Below are 16,656 nucleotides of genomic sequence, written 5' to 3' on the forward strand. Positions count from 1 at the left end.
TGAAAAAGCATGAAGCTCACAGATGGAGTTCGTATTTTAGTGTGCAATGGCTACATGAAAAAAGACACCCGAGTATCTTGGGCAAAATGGATACTATATAGAGACTAGGTATGCATGCCTCATGGTGCTCTCAACTGGTGCACAAGTGGATTTCTCTTCTGACTGGGGACCATGAATATTTTTCATCTATGTGATGCTGCAAGAAGTTTGAGGTTCCTAAACAGTAAAAGCAAAGCAAACAAAGCTGTAGTACTTGATGTATACATCATGTTATTTGAAGGGAAAAACATGGCAGAAACTTGACACCCAAGGAAGAGCAGTTGTGGTCTCACCCTGAGCTGAGAAAAGCGTGGTGGTTTCTGCGGTGGCTCCTCATACGGTCGGTCCGCCAGAGAAGCTATGATTCGCTTCCGGTGACCGAGCAGATTTACCTTTAAAACCTGCAAAAAGAAATCAAAGACTTGAAGTGGTAACAGGTATGGTATGCCAAGTAGACACGCCTCTGCTCACACCTACAGATAGGCAGTCCTGAAGCCAAGAACTACAGTTGCCAAAGAACAATTGGCCAAAGTCTCTCTTCCTTTCAAGCAGTCAAACTTTTATTACAGTGAATGCACTATAATACCCGCTAGTGCTCCCTCCTCTGAGAACTATAAGCTGTATCAAGAGCACCAGAAAGACTCTCTCTCTTGATTATGGAACACCATTTTAGAATGTTCTTGAAAGTCAGGCTTTTTAGTTAAAGATTTTGTTATTTTTGATTTTCGGGGGGATTTATTTCTGATTAGGCTATTTCTTGGGTGAGGGAAGACTATATGATGGAGGTTTGCAGGGATGTATTGTTTTGCTTTTTATAATTTCTGTCTTGTATCATATTTTATTTTATTCTTCAGTAATATTTTCTATTTTTTATTGTTTCATATCCTACCTAGAGCTTTATGATTAGTGTGAAATTAAATAAATTCTAGGTATAGAGGCAATCTTGCCCAGTAACAGAAGTTATTTTAATAGTAATATTGTCCTGAAAAAGATAGTTAACATAACTACAGTAGAAATGCTATAAGGTCCTAAGTACGATCTTTATTCCATGGATGAATCTAGTCTAATGTACTTATTTTGGTACAGACTAGACAACAAACTGCTTGCATTCAGTACTACAGTATGGTCACCAATCTCCAGTAAATGTGTTGATGATACAACCAATGACTGCATATATTATATTCTGGCTAGAAAATTTCATTATCTGCTTTGAAGTTACGACAATATATGAGGCAATATTCAAGTGCTGGCTTCTGTTGGCTAAATTAGACCCAGCACTAAATATCCAGGTCTGGAGCGACCACATTACCATTGATATTCATGGTTAATACCCTGGTTGCTAGCTTGTTAACGTAGGACAGCCTTTCTTCTGTCCTAAATTAACCTGATGCTGAATACTGTTGGTACCAAAGTAATTCCTGGATCTTCTCCAATACCAGCTGGATAGTGCCACAGCACTCTGTCCAGAATTTCAATGGCATTATCCAGGTTAGTACTGCTGAAAATCTGGGCTGGACCAGATGAGTGGGAGTTGTCTGAGTAGGAGCCACTCCTACAGTCCCTGGATAACTCCTCTTGAACATAGAGCTGGAGTAATCTAAGGAAATACTTTTTTACGGAAAGGGTGGTAGATGCGTGGAACAGTCTCCCAGAAGAGGTGGTGGAAACAGAGACTGTGTCTGAATTCAAGAGGGCCTGGGACTGGCACGTGGTATCTCTCTGAGAAAGAAATAATGGTTATTGTGGATGGGCAGACTATATGGGCCATTTGGCCTTTATCTGCCGTCATGTTTCTATAAGTTTCTCCTCTGCACCTGTAAAGCACAGGTGGAGCTCGACTACATGCCAGGAATGTTTTCTGTGCTCAGGAACTTCCATCTAATGCCATTTAATAAGCAGGGAGGAGCTATAAAGGAACTAACAGTTAATGACCATCAGCTCCTCTTCAATAAGTTAGTATTACTCTCATGCCATTCTCTACTCCTCTGTTAAGTGTCACATCAGCATTTCTCAGGCTGAAAGTATGCTGGTTGAGCCCTTAAAGTCAGTCAGCAAGGGGTAGAAAAGGAGGATGCCATCCATAGCCTGCCCTGAGAATTTTATCCACAATACCTCTGCTATTTTGAGATGCTGTCTCTCAAAACTCCAAACCATACTTTCAGTACAGCACTTCTACTCACTTAACTGCTGAACTGTGGAAATGGACAGCCCTGAAAGAGGAGGGCTGGCAGCAAAATATTCTGCCTTCCACTGTCGAGACCAACAATCACTCACATTGACTATCTCCAGCTCCCAGAGGTTCTTCACAGTGTCAATTGAGCTGTAGCCGCTAGACAAAAAGGAATGAATATAATGCTGCAGACCCAAGGATTCAAGCCAGGAGGGGACAGAGGGTTGACTGTTGCCATCACAGCCCAAGGGCTTGACCTACATGACAGAACAGAAAAAGAATGGTTGACAGTTTTCAGAAACATTCAACAGTGCTGATTCCTCCCATAAATCCATTTTCTGAATTTATTCAAGACCATAGCTAGTTCCTTTCCAGTCTTTATTTCACTTTATTCATATTACAGTTCAAAGAGTATCTTATGAACATGAAATTCAAGGTATTAGTATAATTGCATAATATTAAGGCCCGCCTTGCCCACTTGGTTCAACCAGTCGGCCCAACTAGTCCTGCTTACTGTGCTGCCACAGGTCTCCCTTCCTTTGGGTTTCTCCTGCATGTTTGAATTCCACCATTGTTCTGGCTCTTATAACCTCTGCTAGAAGTCTGTTCTAGGAACCTAGTGCCCTTCAAGAAAAAGCACTTCCTTTCTTGTTTTCCTTTTTTAGTTAATTTTACATTCTGTCCTTCAGTAACACACAAAGCAGTGATCATCGACATTATAAAACACTTTGGCGTCAATATTCAAAATATTTATTCAGGCAACTTAGGAAGCAACTTGGACAAACCTTGCCTTCTCAAAATTCTAGCTCACAGACTGCATAAATTCTGTTCAGCTTACTCATTGGCTGAGTAATATTTATCCAATTAAAAAATACCAGGCCATACATTGGATAGAAGTATTATCCAATTAAATTTAGCTGGTTAAGCCAGGACACACAAATAACAATATTAAAGGTAGCTGATTAAGCCTATCTGGATAGCTTTAACCAGATATTCAGTGGGACATGGGCCTCCTTATCTTAAAAAGTTAAATAGATAAAATGCTAGTTTTATATTATGACACTTGTCTTTGAGCTTTCATTCTATGGTAACTGTTGTCTTTGATGGAAGCCTATTACACATATGAAATGTTTAGATCATAACACACCCTAGACAGTAGTAGCCTAATATTCAGTGGTATTTATCTGGTAACCAATACCTACTAACCAGATAAGTGCCATTGACCATGGTATCATTACAGACTGTCCCAAATCTATTCAGTTAATGCCAGGGTAATCTGTGGAACGAGTTGGCAATTATCTAGATAACTTAGGAGAGCAAAAATAGGGGTACTGAGTATCCAAATTTTATCTAAACGCTGCAGCCAGCGTAAAAAAAAAAGATTGCCAATAGGAGTGTATGGGCTTATAGTGCAGTTTCTTAGTGGTCCTACTTTGAACTGCCTCTATTTTTCAATGTCCTTTTCTAGATAAATGGCTTGTCTCTTTCTCCATGATATCCTCCACAGGAAAAAAAAAAAATTACACTCTCATGAATACTATTAGGAATGCAAATGACAGTGTTCTGCTGTCCATTGCAATTACAGTAGTGGGCAGGATCCTTTTAGCTGCAGGGCTTTCTATGAGAAAACTATATTAATGCAGGATCCTTGATACACTATTAACACAGTGCTGGGTATCAGAAATGGTATGAACTCACAGGTTTCTTATTCTGCTCTGCTGTACAGTGAATCCTTTAGCAAAAGATAAGGTGGGCAGAAGATTTTTAATGTAAAGATTTGTACCTTGGGCAACGATCGTGCTGCCTGTAACAGTTTCCGGCGGTGTTGATAATCATTGATCCCAATCTCCTGAAGATCCTGGTCTTCCATGACATTACTGGCCTGTGGAAAACAGCAATAGATAAGAAAAAAAGGTATATATCGCACAGCTTTTCTTAGAGCTAAAAATGTCATTAGTCTATAAAGTTCAACACATTTGGCTTCCCCTGTCTGGCCAGGTCTCTCTTTAAAACTCACAATATTTCCTGCTGGCTTCATAAAAGAGAGAGAACATACATTAAGATCTCTAGTGCCAGCAGGAGCCACTTTTCCCTATGGAGCATGCAGGTGCTCTTAAAGCTTTGTACTAGAGAATGACACGGGAAAAAAATCTGTCCCCTTCACCACTCTGTCCCATTCACCGTCCCGTCCCCGTAGCATCCACCCTTCCCCCTCTCACCAGCCTGAGAATCTCCCTCCCTCTTACCTTCGCGGCGTAAAGAAACTTAAGGGAGGGAAGGTGCACGGTCACCAATCACGCACGTGGCCCATTTCCTCCCCCCTAACTCCAGCCAAATCTATCTCCCTCCCTCTCTCCCCCTTACCTTTGTGGCGCTCTAGAAAAGAAACTTATGCCGGCAAAACCTGCCTGTGCCGCCCTGCAGTCCCGTGTGTGTGGGCAGAAGCTTCTCCTCTGACGCTTCCACCCATACACACGTGGAGCGGTGAATGGCCTTGTCCCCGTGCCTGCAGTGAGCACTTTTCTTCCTCCCCCCCACCGTTTCGGTGGGTTACCCGTGGCTACCTGCGGATAAGTACCACCATGTCATTCTCTACTTTGTATATATTACCCAAATCCTACCAGCCCTAACAGAGCAGAATGCTAATGTAATCTTGCAAACTATTAGCAGGCCATGGATTGACTTGGCCTCTCTTTCTCTTTAGAAACTGATCCCATTATCAACAACCTAAAAGCATATAATATCTGACATCACTGTATTTAGCCTCCAGATCCTATCTTTTCCTTGTGGAGAGGAGTCAGGAAGGAAAATCTCTCTTCTGGAGTGAAAGTTCTTGAAGGATTTTTTTAATGTTAAAAAAAAAAAAAATCACCCATATTTTATTCTTCACTTGAATTTTTAGGTCTGGGTATATATACAAGTTAGCAGAAAAACTATATGAATAATTTTCATTATGCAAATTTGAGTCACTTATGCTGTTTTATATTTGATTTTACTGTTATATTGATTTTTTTATGTTATATAATCTGTTCCATTTTTTTTATATGAGAATAGAAAAGAATATATTTCCAACATATTTTAATCCCCTTCTTTGTATAATATACACATATAACATTTTCTCAGACCAATCCATAGTGGAAGAAAATAAAAGTTACAAGTAAAATAAAGCAAGCAACCTGGATATAACGGACAATGCAAGTCTTTATCTACCGTCATATACTACAAGCAAAATGATGGCAAATAAATATCATCCACATTAACTGCTCAGCTCTACAGTCCCTTTCCTTTCTCCTCAAAGATATCTGTGCTTGTCTCACGCTTTCATGATTTCAAACACAATCTTTATCTCCTTGACCTCCACTGGAAGCTACCATCCTTTCTGTGTTTATGTTTATTTACATTAGCTATACCGCTTAATTTTTTTTTTTTTTTTTTAATCTTTATTGATTTTCAAACTACGAATGCACAATAAATGATTCACATATTTGTACATTATATAATAAGCGCAACAAACCTTACAAATATTACTGCACAAAGAAATTTTTCCCCACCCTCCCAGTTAATAAACAAATAAATCAAAACCTTCATGAAACTATTTATAAATTCCTATATCAATACCATTTCCATTCCCCCACAGGATGTGTCTGTTTACATGTCCACAAAATGAAAAATTATTCCTCTTTACAACATTTAGCCAATGGCTCCCAAACATCCATAAAATTCTTAAAGTGTCCCTGTTGTATGGCCATGCAACGTTCCATTTTATAAGTATAACACAGGGGTATCCCACCAAAATGAGTAATTCAACCTATCCCAGTTTTTCCAATTTCTTAAAATGAGCTGCAAGGCAACTCCTGTCATTACTAATAGAAGTTTGTTATTTCTCATTGATAATTGGATTTTAGCTCTCATAAATGGGCGGGAAATTTCATGGCGATTTCAGGAAGTAATTCTTCCCCAAAAGAGTGGTTGATCATTGGAATAGACTTCCTGTGCAGGTGGTCAAGGCCAGCAGCATGCCAGATTTTAAAAATAAATGGGATGCGCATGTGGGATTTCTAAGAGGGTAATAGTGGGGGGAGAGTCATCGGAATAGGCAGACTCGATGAGATATAGGATATCTAGGAGAATAAATTTAGGGAAGGGGATCTTTAGTGTGGGCAGACTAGATGGGCTATGGCCCTTTTCTGCCGTCATTTTTCTATGTTTCTATGTGTACCAAATAAAATAGTATCATAAGATAAAGCCACTGGATTCTCTAACATATTATTTACTTGGTCCCAAGTAGACCTCCAAAACTGCAGTATCAAGGGACAATAGTAAAGTAAATGATCCAAAGTCCCAGCTTGATATTCAAGACAAAGCATAATTAAAAAAAAAACAACAACCCCAAGAAAAAGAAAAGGAACACTGATGAACAGAAAACAGAGAAGAAAACCCCCCAAAGAAAAACAACTATACAAATAACTATACAAACAACTAAGAGGCATTTCCTTAATTATTTCAGAGTCTACCCCCCCTTCACCCTTATTGTATGACCCCTTTTGTTCTATTGCAGTGTTATTCATGCCCAATCCTCATGGGCCACCCAACAGGGTCAGGTTTTCTGGGTATTCCTAAAATGTTTGAGTTAGATTTATATGTCTACTATTGCCATTGTATACAAGTCGCTCTCATGCATATTCATCAGAGATATTGTGAAAGCCTTACTTGTTGGCTGTCCTCGAGGACTGGGAGAGGAATGTTGTATTGAAGAGGCCCACCCCCTGTGAATTTATATCTTAGAGGTATTTACATGTCTCTCTTATGTCGTCTGTATCCTGCCTCTCTTCCAGTATATAAGTATTTTGATCATATAAGCTCTATTCTAGTCATTGTGCTTAAGAAAGATGCCGAAGTGGTTTACATGACCAATAAGAATTAAATGCAAAAAACTGATCTAAAGTTCAAGAAAAAAAAACAAAAAACAACCATTGACTAGAATTAGTAAAAAACTGAGCATCCCTCAAAAGTTTTATTTTTTTTACATAAAAAGTCTTAAATTTCTATGCAACAGAGTAAGAGTCAATATTTCTGATGACATAAGAAGAGTGTTCAAAGTCACCATATAAGAAAGAAACTTGAACAAAGACGCTTTAGATAGCAGTTACTAGAAGGGATCCCCCCATCTGGTTCATGACATTTTGAAAATGCATTTTCCAGAACTGCACACTGTACTCCAAAGGAAGTCTTGGATGGCAATATTGCCTCATTTGTCCTACAACCATTCTTTCCCTTATTCACTCAAACTTCTTTCTGTCACCTTAACTACCTATTTGACCTCTAAGATCATTCCCAGATCCCACCCTTCTTCTGTGCACAGATCACCCCATGTACTGAACTAGTCCCCTTGGATTTTTACAGCCCAAATATATGACTCCTCATTTTTTTCATCTTATAATTTTAACTACCAAACTCTAGACCATTTTTTTAAGCTTTGCTAGAACTTTCCTTTATTTTCTACAAAAAGACAAATATTTCCTGACAGCCCTTTTATAATATTATTTATGAAAATATGGTGCCGAAGAGAGAGGAGAGAAGGGGAGCAGGAAGCAGAGGAGACAGGCAGCGTTGGTGCCGAGCACCGAAGAAAGCAGAAGGAAGTAGGAGGACAGTAGGCTCGGGGTAGCGGCGAGAGTTCGCTCCGCCCCCCCCCCACGCATCACAGGCAGCGCCGGACTCCCCCTTGAAAAGGGGAGGAGCCAGCGCGGCACACGCGGTGCCGAAGAGAGAGGAGAGAAGGGGAGCAGGAAGCAGAGGAGACAGGCAGCGTTGGTGCCGAGCACCGAAGAAAGCAGAAGGAAGTAGGAGGACAGTAGGCTCGGGGTAGCGGCGAGAGTTCGCCAATTTTTAATACACCGCGGGCCAGAGTTTGACATGTCTGATGTACTGTATCCTGTGTATCAGTGGATAAAGACCAGGCAGCCCATTCAATCTGTCTAGATAGTCCATTCGGTCTCTCCACTAATATCGTCTCATCTCTCTCTCTCATCTATACTAAGCTCTGCTTTTATTTTATTTAGCAATACTTCAGTATGGATGGTCCTACCTATAGATTATTTTGTATGTGTTCCTCCAAAAGACGATGAGGCAGACAGAACACTAAAAGCTCCCTCCTTATATGAAGCTGATAGCATCAAAACACGTAGCTGTGGCTTTGGAAACAGACTGCTTCAGCATGTAAAATGGGCCTCAAATCCTGCAGCATATTTTCACATGGACGTTACTGGAATGCACATACTGCTACATGTTGTGCATATGGATTTACAAGACCTCAAAAGGCTTCAATACTCAAAATCAATTAATTTAAGGTTTATCTCTATAAGTAATCGGTTGAATAAATACCTTAAATCATCTATTCATAGACCTCAGCGGTGCTACTGTGTGTATAGCAATCTCCACACACAGATCAACAACACCAACCTCTTCATCGGTCTAGTATTCTTTTTTAATTATTTCAAACTACAGTGGTACCTTGGATTACGAGCATAATCCGTTGCAGGAGCATGCTCGTAATCCAAAATGCTCGTTTATCAAAGCGAGTTTCCCCATAGGAAATAATGGAAATTCGCTTTGATAGGTTCCCACCCTCCACCCCCCCCAAAGCCAGCAGCACTGCTCCCCCCCCACAAGAACTGGCATTGCTCCCCCTGAAGGCCCCCCCCCGCAAACCAGCACCCTCCCCCCGCCATCCAGCACCTCCCCGCCGCCATCGGGCACCCCCCTCGCCGTGACCTGAGGTCCCCCAACCCACCCGAACCCTCTTCTTACTTCAGTGTAGCCTCCGCACCGGCACCGGCACCAGCATGTCCTGCCAGTGCCCGAAGATCTGCCTCCTGTGCTGGGCCTTGAGCAAAAGGCCTGAGAGTTCACATTCTCTCGAGAGAACGTGAACTCTCAGGCTTTGAGCATACGCACATGCTCAAGGCCCAGCACAGGAGGCAGTTCTTTGGGCACCGGTAGGACATGCTGGTGCCGGTGCCGGTGCAGAGGCTACACTGAAGTAAGAAGAGGGTTCGGTGGGTTGGGGGACCTCAGGTCGCGGCGGGGGGTGCCCGATGGTGGCGGGGGGGGGGGGCCGGATCGCAGGGGGGGAAGGGTGCTGGTTAGCAGAGGGCGCTCACAAATCGAGGCGAGCTCGGTTTCCGAGGCGCCAATTTTGCAAATGTTTTGCTCGTCTTGCAAAACTAAACTAAACTAAACTAAACCTTAGGTTTGTATACCGCACCATCTCCACAAGCGTAGAGCTCGGCACGGTTTACAGGGTTAGGTTGAAAAGGAGCTACAATGAAGGGTTATAGGAAAGGAGCTAGGAAGATAAAGAAGGTCAGGGTACCAAAGAGCGGGATCCTTCTAGATGATAGTTCAAATGCTACCCAACATCTCAAACCAATCCAGAATACACAGTATTTCTTTTTCGTTTACCTTAGGCAGAAATATATCTGTGGAAAAATAAAACAAAGTAGGGACAGGACAATTTGAAAAGAATTCTCCTTGCTCTCCTATTCTAGCCCACAGAATCTGTACAGGCTGTTCATAGATTTGAGGACATTTAGCGGAAGTAAAGAAACTGCATCTTATGACCCCCTAAGATGCAGGGTATACAAAGCACTCACCTTTCTTCTTCCAAATAAGATTTCCAAAACACTCGTAAACTGGTGCACTCGTACACCGAGGTACCACTGTATTTCATTCTTCTTTTAAAAGTGCTTAATAGTGCATTTAAAGTTTTAATAAATACTCATCTTTATAAACACGGCTAGTATTTATTAAAACTTTAAATGCACTATTAAGCACTTTAAAAGAAGAATGAAATAGTTTGAAGTAATTAAAAAAGAATATTAGACCGATGAAGAGGTTGGCATTGTTGATCTGTGTGTGGAGATTGCTATAAACACAGTAGCACCACTTAGGTCTATGAATAGATGATTTAAGGTATTTATTCAACCGAGAGCATATGGATTTGCCAGAAAAGCTGAAAAAAGTAAACACGCCTGTCCCTTCTTATTCTAAGGAGGTGCACATACCATTTGTCATCCATTCCCCACCATTCTTTCATTTTAGTCTCACCTTAGGTGTCCCGTTGTAAAAAAAACCAGGCCCATGTGAGGAGTCCAGACAGACACCTATTTTAAGACTAATTTATAAAGGGAACAAAAGCCCCCCAAACCAGTCCTACTAGAACACAAATTCACATACACAAATTTCTAAAGGCTCAAAAGCTGGTGTAAATGTGTATGTGTACATTGCATATGTATCTGTGTATATTGTAACTCTACTCCTCCTTTGCCCACATTAGGTCCCCTGGGAATGCCTACAAGCATTATGGATACGGTACAAGCCATCTTGTCAACATGGGAAGTTAATACCCATATACCGAACATCTCCAAGTGTAAAATAGCCTTTACACACAACAAAAAAAAAAAGGCAAAAATTACCCCCTTGAGCTCCTCTGCCTCACTCTTACATTAATCAGGAAAATGAAGGCTTAGGAATGGGGGGGGGAATGGAAAGTTGATGTGCCGAGACAATGCGTGAACGAAAATTGGGGGGTGAGAGTGAAGCAAGACAGAAAGATTAGAGATAAAAGCCATAAGGATGAAAAATGAAAGGAAGAAAGGATAGAAACAGATCAAGTTTTCTTACTCTTTGTGACTCTGTACAGCGCTGCGTGCGTCTGGTAGCGCTATAGAAATAATTTGTAGTAGTAGTAGAAAGATGGAGAAAGGGAGAATAAGAAAAGAGCTGGGAAAGATCAGAAGGAAATGGAGAGTGAAGAAATGTACGAAGGAAATTGCGGATGAATAAGGAAGAACAAAGACGAAAAATGGAGCAAGAGGAGATGGAGGAGAGAGATAAAAATACAGAAGCAGCCAACACAACCAGGAATGTGAAGGCTCTTTTTTTATTCTCTGCAGGCCGGAGTGAGATTGGCAGCTGGAAGAATACTTCATTTTCAATCATCTACTGTTCAGAGGACTGAAGGATATTAAAAATACCATAAAAGCGGCAGCTAATGTTTTCTTCTCCCCCAGTGAAATTGCCAAGCCTGCCTTCATTCTGCAGTTGCTGGCAAGCAGTAAGAAAAACTAATTAAGTCAAAATGAGACTGATGCATGTTAATTTCAGATTTCATGGAGCAGGGGGGAGTAGCTTTAGAAAGCTATACATCAACCTTCATTTGCTGAGCATACATGCCTACTGTGCTACTCGCTCTTTTGGTCAAAGTAGGACAGTAATAACTTTCCTGGAATGAACACTCCAACCTACTGTGCAAAACAAGGGGACAGAGACTGAGTGCTTTCCATGAACCCCTCTCATCTGCCAGTTTTGGCACAGCTTGCAAACATAAGATATGCCGCTGCTGGGTCAGACCAGTGGTTCATCGTGCCCAGCAGTCCGCTCACGCGGCGGCCCTTAGGTCAAAGACCAGTGCCCTATTTGAGTCTAGCCTTACTTGCGTATGTTCTGTTCCAGTAGGAACTTATCCAACCTTGTCTTGAATCCCTGAAGGGTTCTTTCCCCTATAACAGCCTCTGGGAGAATGTTCCAGACCTCCACCACTCTCTGGGTGAAGAAGAACTTCCTTACGTTTGTACATTTTTATTCAAACTCTTGTGATCAAATTCAGCGGAGGCAAAACCTAATTTATTTGAGATAGTTTGATGGTTATATTAAAATTTATCACACTAATCTAATCTAATCTAAACCTTAGGTTTGTATACCGCATCATCTCTACATTCGTAAAGCTCGACACGGTTAACAAGAGTTAGGGTAGAAAGGAACTCCAGTGGAGGGAAGAGGCAAAATGAAGAGAAAATTTAGAGGACTAGAATAACCAGAGAGGGAGAAGGAGTTACATTTTTTAGAATAACCACTGTGCTGTATTTAAAAACAATCTACTATAGATTTCTCCATCTACATCAGAAGAACAAAAAGCATTGAAGAGATATCCTAGAAGATATATGATCCATTTATTGTAAGCTTTCAGCTTCCGCAGAGTTCAAAGCAATATGTACCTGTCAGTCCTCATAGCCATTAAACCTCACAAACCTTTCACTGTGCTGCTGTAAAAGTCTGAATCCTGGCATGTTAAGGGACTCTTATGAAGAAACCAGGACATATCCACCAGCCGGTGCTTTCAAACTGACAATGCAACCTAAGACAGGTCTTGGCAGAGGCTAGTGAAACAGTGGAGTCTTCTGATAAAACTAAATCTACACAAATATGCTGATATAACAAATCTACTACTGCAAAGATTACTTGTGTTTATCCATCTCTGTAGATTACCACAGGTTAGCTGAAGTGTGGAAAAAAACATGACCGTTCCTGTTTAGGCTACAGGTCTGAAAGTTCAAATACATCGTCACTTTGGGTGAATCTCATCATAAAGGCAGGTAATAAATCCCAATGAACAAACACAAACAGAAAATCCATACAACCTCTTATCCCTTTCTATGCACAATATTTTCATCCACTAAGCACAAACCCAGGAAGGGCTCCAGTATCACTTGCTGCATCCTTCCATGGCCATGGCACATCTGGGATTCATCCAGAGAGGCCACAGTACACAGAGCCCTTGTAAGACATTAGCTAATTGCACATGACACCACCCTGTGCTTCTCATCAGATTAATGTCAATGCTCCAGGCAAATCTCCTGCAATCTACTTCAATTACATGAAAAGGGCTGAGAATAAAGCAGGAGAAGAGGAGAAACTGCCTTGCACCCCAGCTGCCTAGAAAGACTCTAAAGAGTGGTAGATTCCTGGAATAACCTACCAGAAGCACGGTAGAAAAATCTATTGGACTTGATTGCAACTTGCCCTGAGCTACCAATGAAAAGGTGTTAGCTAAATCCAAAGAAATAGACACATACATACAGTGGCAGAATTTCACATGCTTGACACATATAGCAAACAGTGTCAAAAGAGGACTTGGCGATTTGGATAAACGTTCACAGAAAGAGAGCTGTGCGTTTGTAGTTACCAGAATGGTAGATGATTATAGAAGACAAACAAATCTAGGCATGATATCCTGCAGATGTGTAAGTGGGTACTTCTGACAGCTGGAAGATATCCTTAGCTAAGGCAAAACAACCTAGCCAGGACCAATTTAAGTTGGGTTTACATATCTGGCATACTGAGTAAACCTTTGATAGCTGAACATTTCAGGTACCACACAGAGTTCTGTTTTCTCTTTTGTGCTTTAAAAACAACAACAACAAAAAATCATTTCCTTTGTTTTGATATTAAAATTGTAAACTAAACCAGTGGTTCCCAACCCTGTCCTGGGGGATCACCAGGCCAGTCTGCATATAACAGAGGTGCCAGGCATGCAAATCTGCTCCATGCATATCCTGAAAACCCGACTGGTTGGTGGTCCTCCAGGACAGGGTTGGGAATCACTGAACTAAATCATGAAAAGAGAACCAACTAAAAAAAAAAATCATCAACCTTTTTTAAGTACCAGGAAACATGCCATTAAATGTTTCCAAAGTTGCATCTCCTTTTCTTGCTGTGCATTAAAGCCTCCCTGAATAAGGTTATTGTGAAACATGGTTCATGTTGGAGGTTGACAGTGAATATGATTAAGATCAGTAACATAACGTTTGATGATATTTAAAATTTATGGAAAGGCATTTTGGATTTTTGTTTATGACAATTTACACACATCAAGTGTGAGGACTAGACCTGAAGACAGCATGTCTACAAATTTGCTTTGAGAGAATGGTATTTTTACATTTTATAAGCACATATCAATATATTTTGTATATATTCTTTATTTGAAAAGAACTCTTTAGTTGATATTATAGATTTTGTTTTACTTTTGGCTATTTATTTTGTTGATTTCCTTGTTTGACTTCCTTCAATATATAAGGACAAGCTCTTTCATGTTTGATATACATAGACAAGGTAACATACATAGAAAGAAATGAAAGAATGGCAGAGAAAGACCATATGGCCCATCCATAAAATTACTAAGCTCTACAATCCCTTAAAAATTTTCTGTGCTTGTCCCAGGTTTTCTTGAATTCAGATACAGTCCTCATCTTCATCACCTTTGCTGGAGGCCATTCCACACATGCATTTCCCTTTGATTAAAGAAGTATTTCCTTAGATTACTCCCAAGCTTATCCCCTTTCACCTTCATCCAATGCCCAATTGTACCACAACTTCTGTCAATCAAATGCCTCCTGTGCATTGATAATACAAATATTTAAATACCTCTGCGGTATATCTCCCCCTCTCCCATCTTTCTTCCAAAATACATAAGAACATAAGAAGTTGCCTCCACTGGGTCAGACCAGAGGTCCATCGCGCCCAGCGGTCCGCTCCCGCGGCAGCCCATCAGGCCTATGACCTGTGAAGTGGTCCCCGACTATTCCTATAACCTACCTCTACTTCTTTCTGTATCCCTCAATCTCCTTATCCTTTAGGAACCTATCTAAACCTTCCTTGAACCCTTGTAGCGTGCTCTGGCCTACCACAACCTCTGCAAGCACGTTCCATGTGTCCACCACCCTCTGGGTAAAAAAGAACTTCCTAGAGTTTGTTCTAAACCTGTCCCCTTTCAATTTCTTCGAGTGCCCCCTTGTACTTGTGGTTCCCCACAGTCTGAAGAATCTGTCCCTGTCTACCTTTTCTATGCCCTTCAGGATTTTGAAGGTTTCTATCATGTCTCCTCTAAGTCTCCGCTTTTCTAGGGAGAATAGCCCCAGCATTTCCAACCTGACAGCGTATGAAAAATTTTCCATACCTTTGATCAGTTTAGTTGATCTTCTCTGAACTCCCTCAAGTACTGCCATGTCCTTCTTGAGGTACGGCGACCAGTACTGGACACAGTACTCCAGATGTGGGCATACCATTGCACGATACAGCGGCATGATGACGTCCTTCGTCCTGGTCGTGATACCCTTTTTAATGATACCCAACATTCTGTTCGCTTTCTTTGAGGCTGTCGCACACTGTGCCGATGCTTTCAATGTTGTGTCCACCATCACCCCCAAGTCTCTTTCAAGGTTGCTTACCCCTAGCAATGATCCCCCCATTTTGTATACTGAGATTTTTAAGTCTGTCCCCATATACTTTATGACAAAGACAAGTGACCATTTTAGTTCCCTCCCTCAAGGCTAACTCCATCATGCTTATATTTTTTGAAGGTATAGTCTCCAGAATTCCACAAAATATTCCATATGAGGCCTCATCATAAATTTACAAAGAACCACTGTCACCTCTTTTTTTTCTGCTGGCTCTCCCTATACACCCAAGCATCCATCTAACTTTCAGTATCACCTTTTCATCAGATATGACCAGCCTCCGGTCCTGCTCTTGTCTACAAAGAACTTCTTCTATTCTACCATTCCCTTGGGATTTTGTATGAACCCTGCATTTTTTTTACATCAAATCTTAGCTGCCAAAGTCCAGATCATTCTTCAAGTTTTCACTAGACCCCTTCAAGAGTACATAGCATCCCTAAGGGTCTTGTACTGTCTTATGGGTCATGAAAGCCATGACCTTATGATTTAAGATAGTGACCCCCCCCTGTTGACAAGAATTGTATGAGGCATAAGCTAAATCCCTACCTAGGAGACCATGAGGTGTGTCTCTTGTAGAAATGCCACTTGGGCTCGTTCCTTACTCAAATAAGACAGGACTTTGGACCTCTTAACAGGGGAGTTGATGCCAGCTACATTTAGAGTAATGAATGTGATCTCAGCCATGATCTAACTAAGAATATAGACACATATCCGATAAGCAGAGTGAGAAGAGAAAACCCCGTGGAGCCCTCAGCTAGGCCCCACCAGATAACCATTACATTTAGAAGAGCAGCCCACATGAAGATGACTCCCTTCCCCCCAGCTGCACACATCTTCCACCACCCAGTCATAACTCACTCCCAACCATCTTTCACATCCCCCCCACTTGCAACTCTTCTGCACCCCCCTCCAATACAGTCACATCCCTCCCTCCCAACCATCCCAATAAGCAATAGATAAAAAACATTCCCCTTGTGCCCTGCTGCCCCCTCCTCCCCCCACTTAGCAACAATGCAAGAATTTAGCAAGCCATGGAACAAAATACAGTCCTAAGGTGTGATATGCCTAGGTGCTGTACAATCCAGAAACACTGTACCACCTGCTCTGTGGCACAGCTTGTGCCTGAGCAAACAGTGAAGCGGTTCTTAAGCTTAACCACATTGTAGGTAAAGAACATACAAGAAAGTGAAATAACCTGAGGCAAGATAAAATAATATGAAAGGGACCATGCCATGTGAAGCAGTCATGTTCTTGAAAGGGCCCTCAGGACACATGGTAATCCAAGGACAGAAACCCTGGTCAGGCCTCCTATTCACTGATAAAGAAACTAGCATGGTGGGAAACAAGTAAGAACTCAAATGCCCTAATAAG

The 16,656-nt window shown here is 41.3% G+C and overlaps 1 protein-coding gene across 1 annotated transcript in view; it reads right to left on the reverse strand.

The window, feature by feature from the left end:
• The window catches only part of ANKS1A (ankyrin repeat and sterile alpha motif domain containing 1A), a 198,023-nt gene that overhangs the window by 27,175 nt on the left and 154,192 nt on the right, over positions 1 to 16,656 (reverse strand). Inside the window, 3 exon segments of the mRNA XM_033917877.1 lie at positions 333 to 440; positions 2,314 to 2,466; positions 3,993 to 4,091. Of these exon segments, the coding sequence (XP_033773768.1) occupies positions 333 to 440; positions 2,314 to 2,466; positions 3,993 to 4,091 (360 nt within the window).

This window comes from Geotrypetes seraphini, chromosome 13 (genome assembly GCF_902459505.1).
Source record: "Geotrypetes seraphini chromosome 13, aGeoSer1.1, whole genome shotgun sequence".
Taxonomy (NCBI): domain Eukaryota; kingdom Metazoa; phylum Chordata; class Amphibia; order Gymnophiona; family Dermophiidae; genus Geotrypetes; species Geotrypetes seraphini.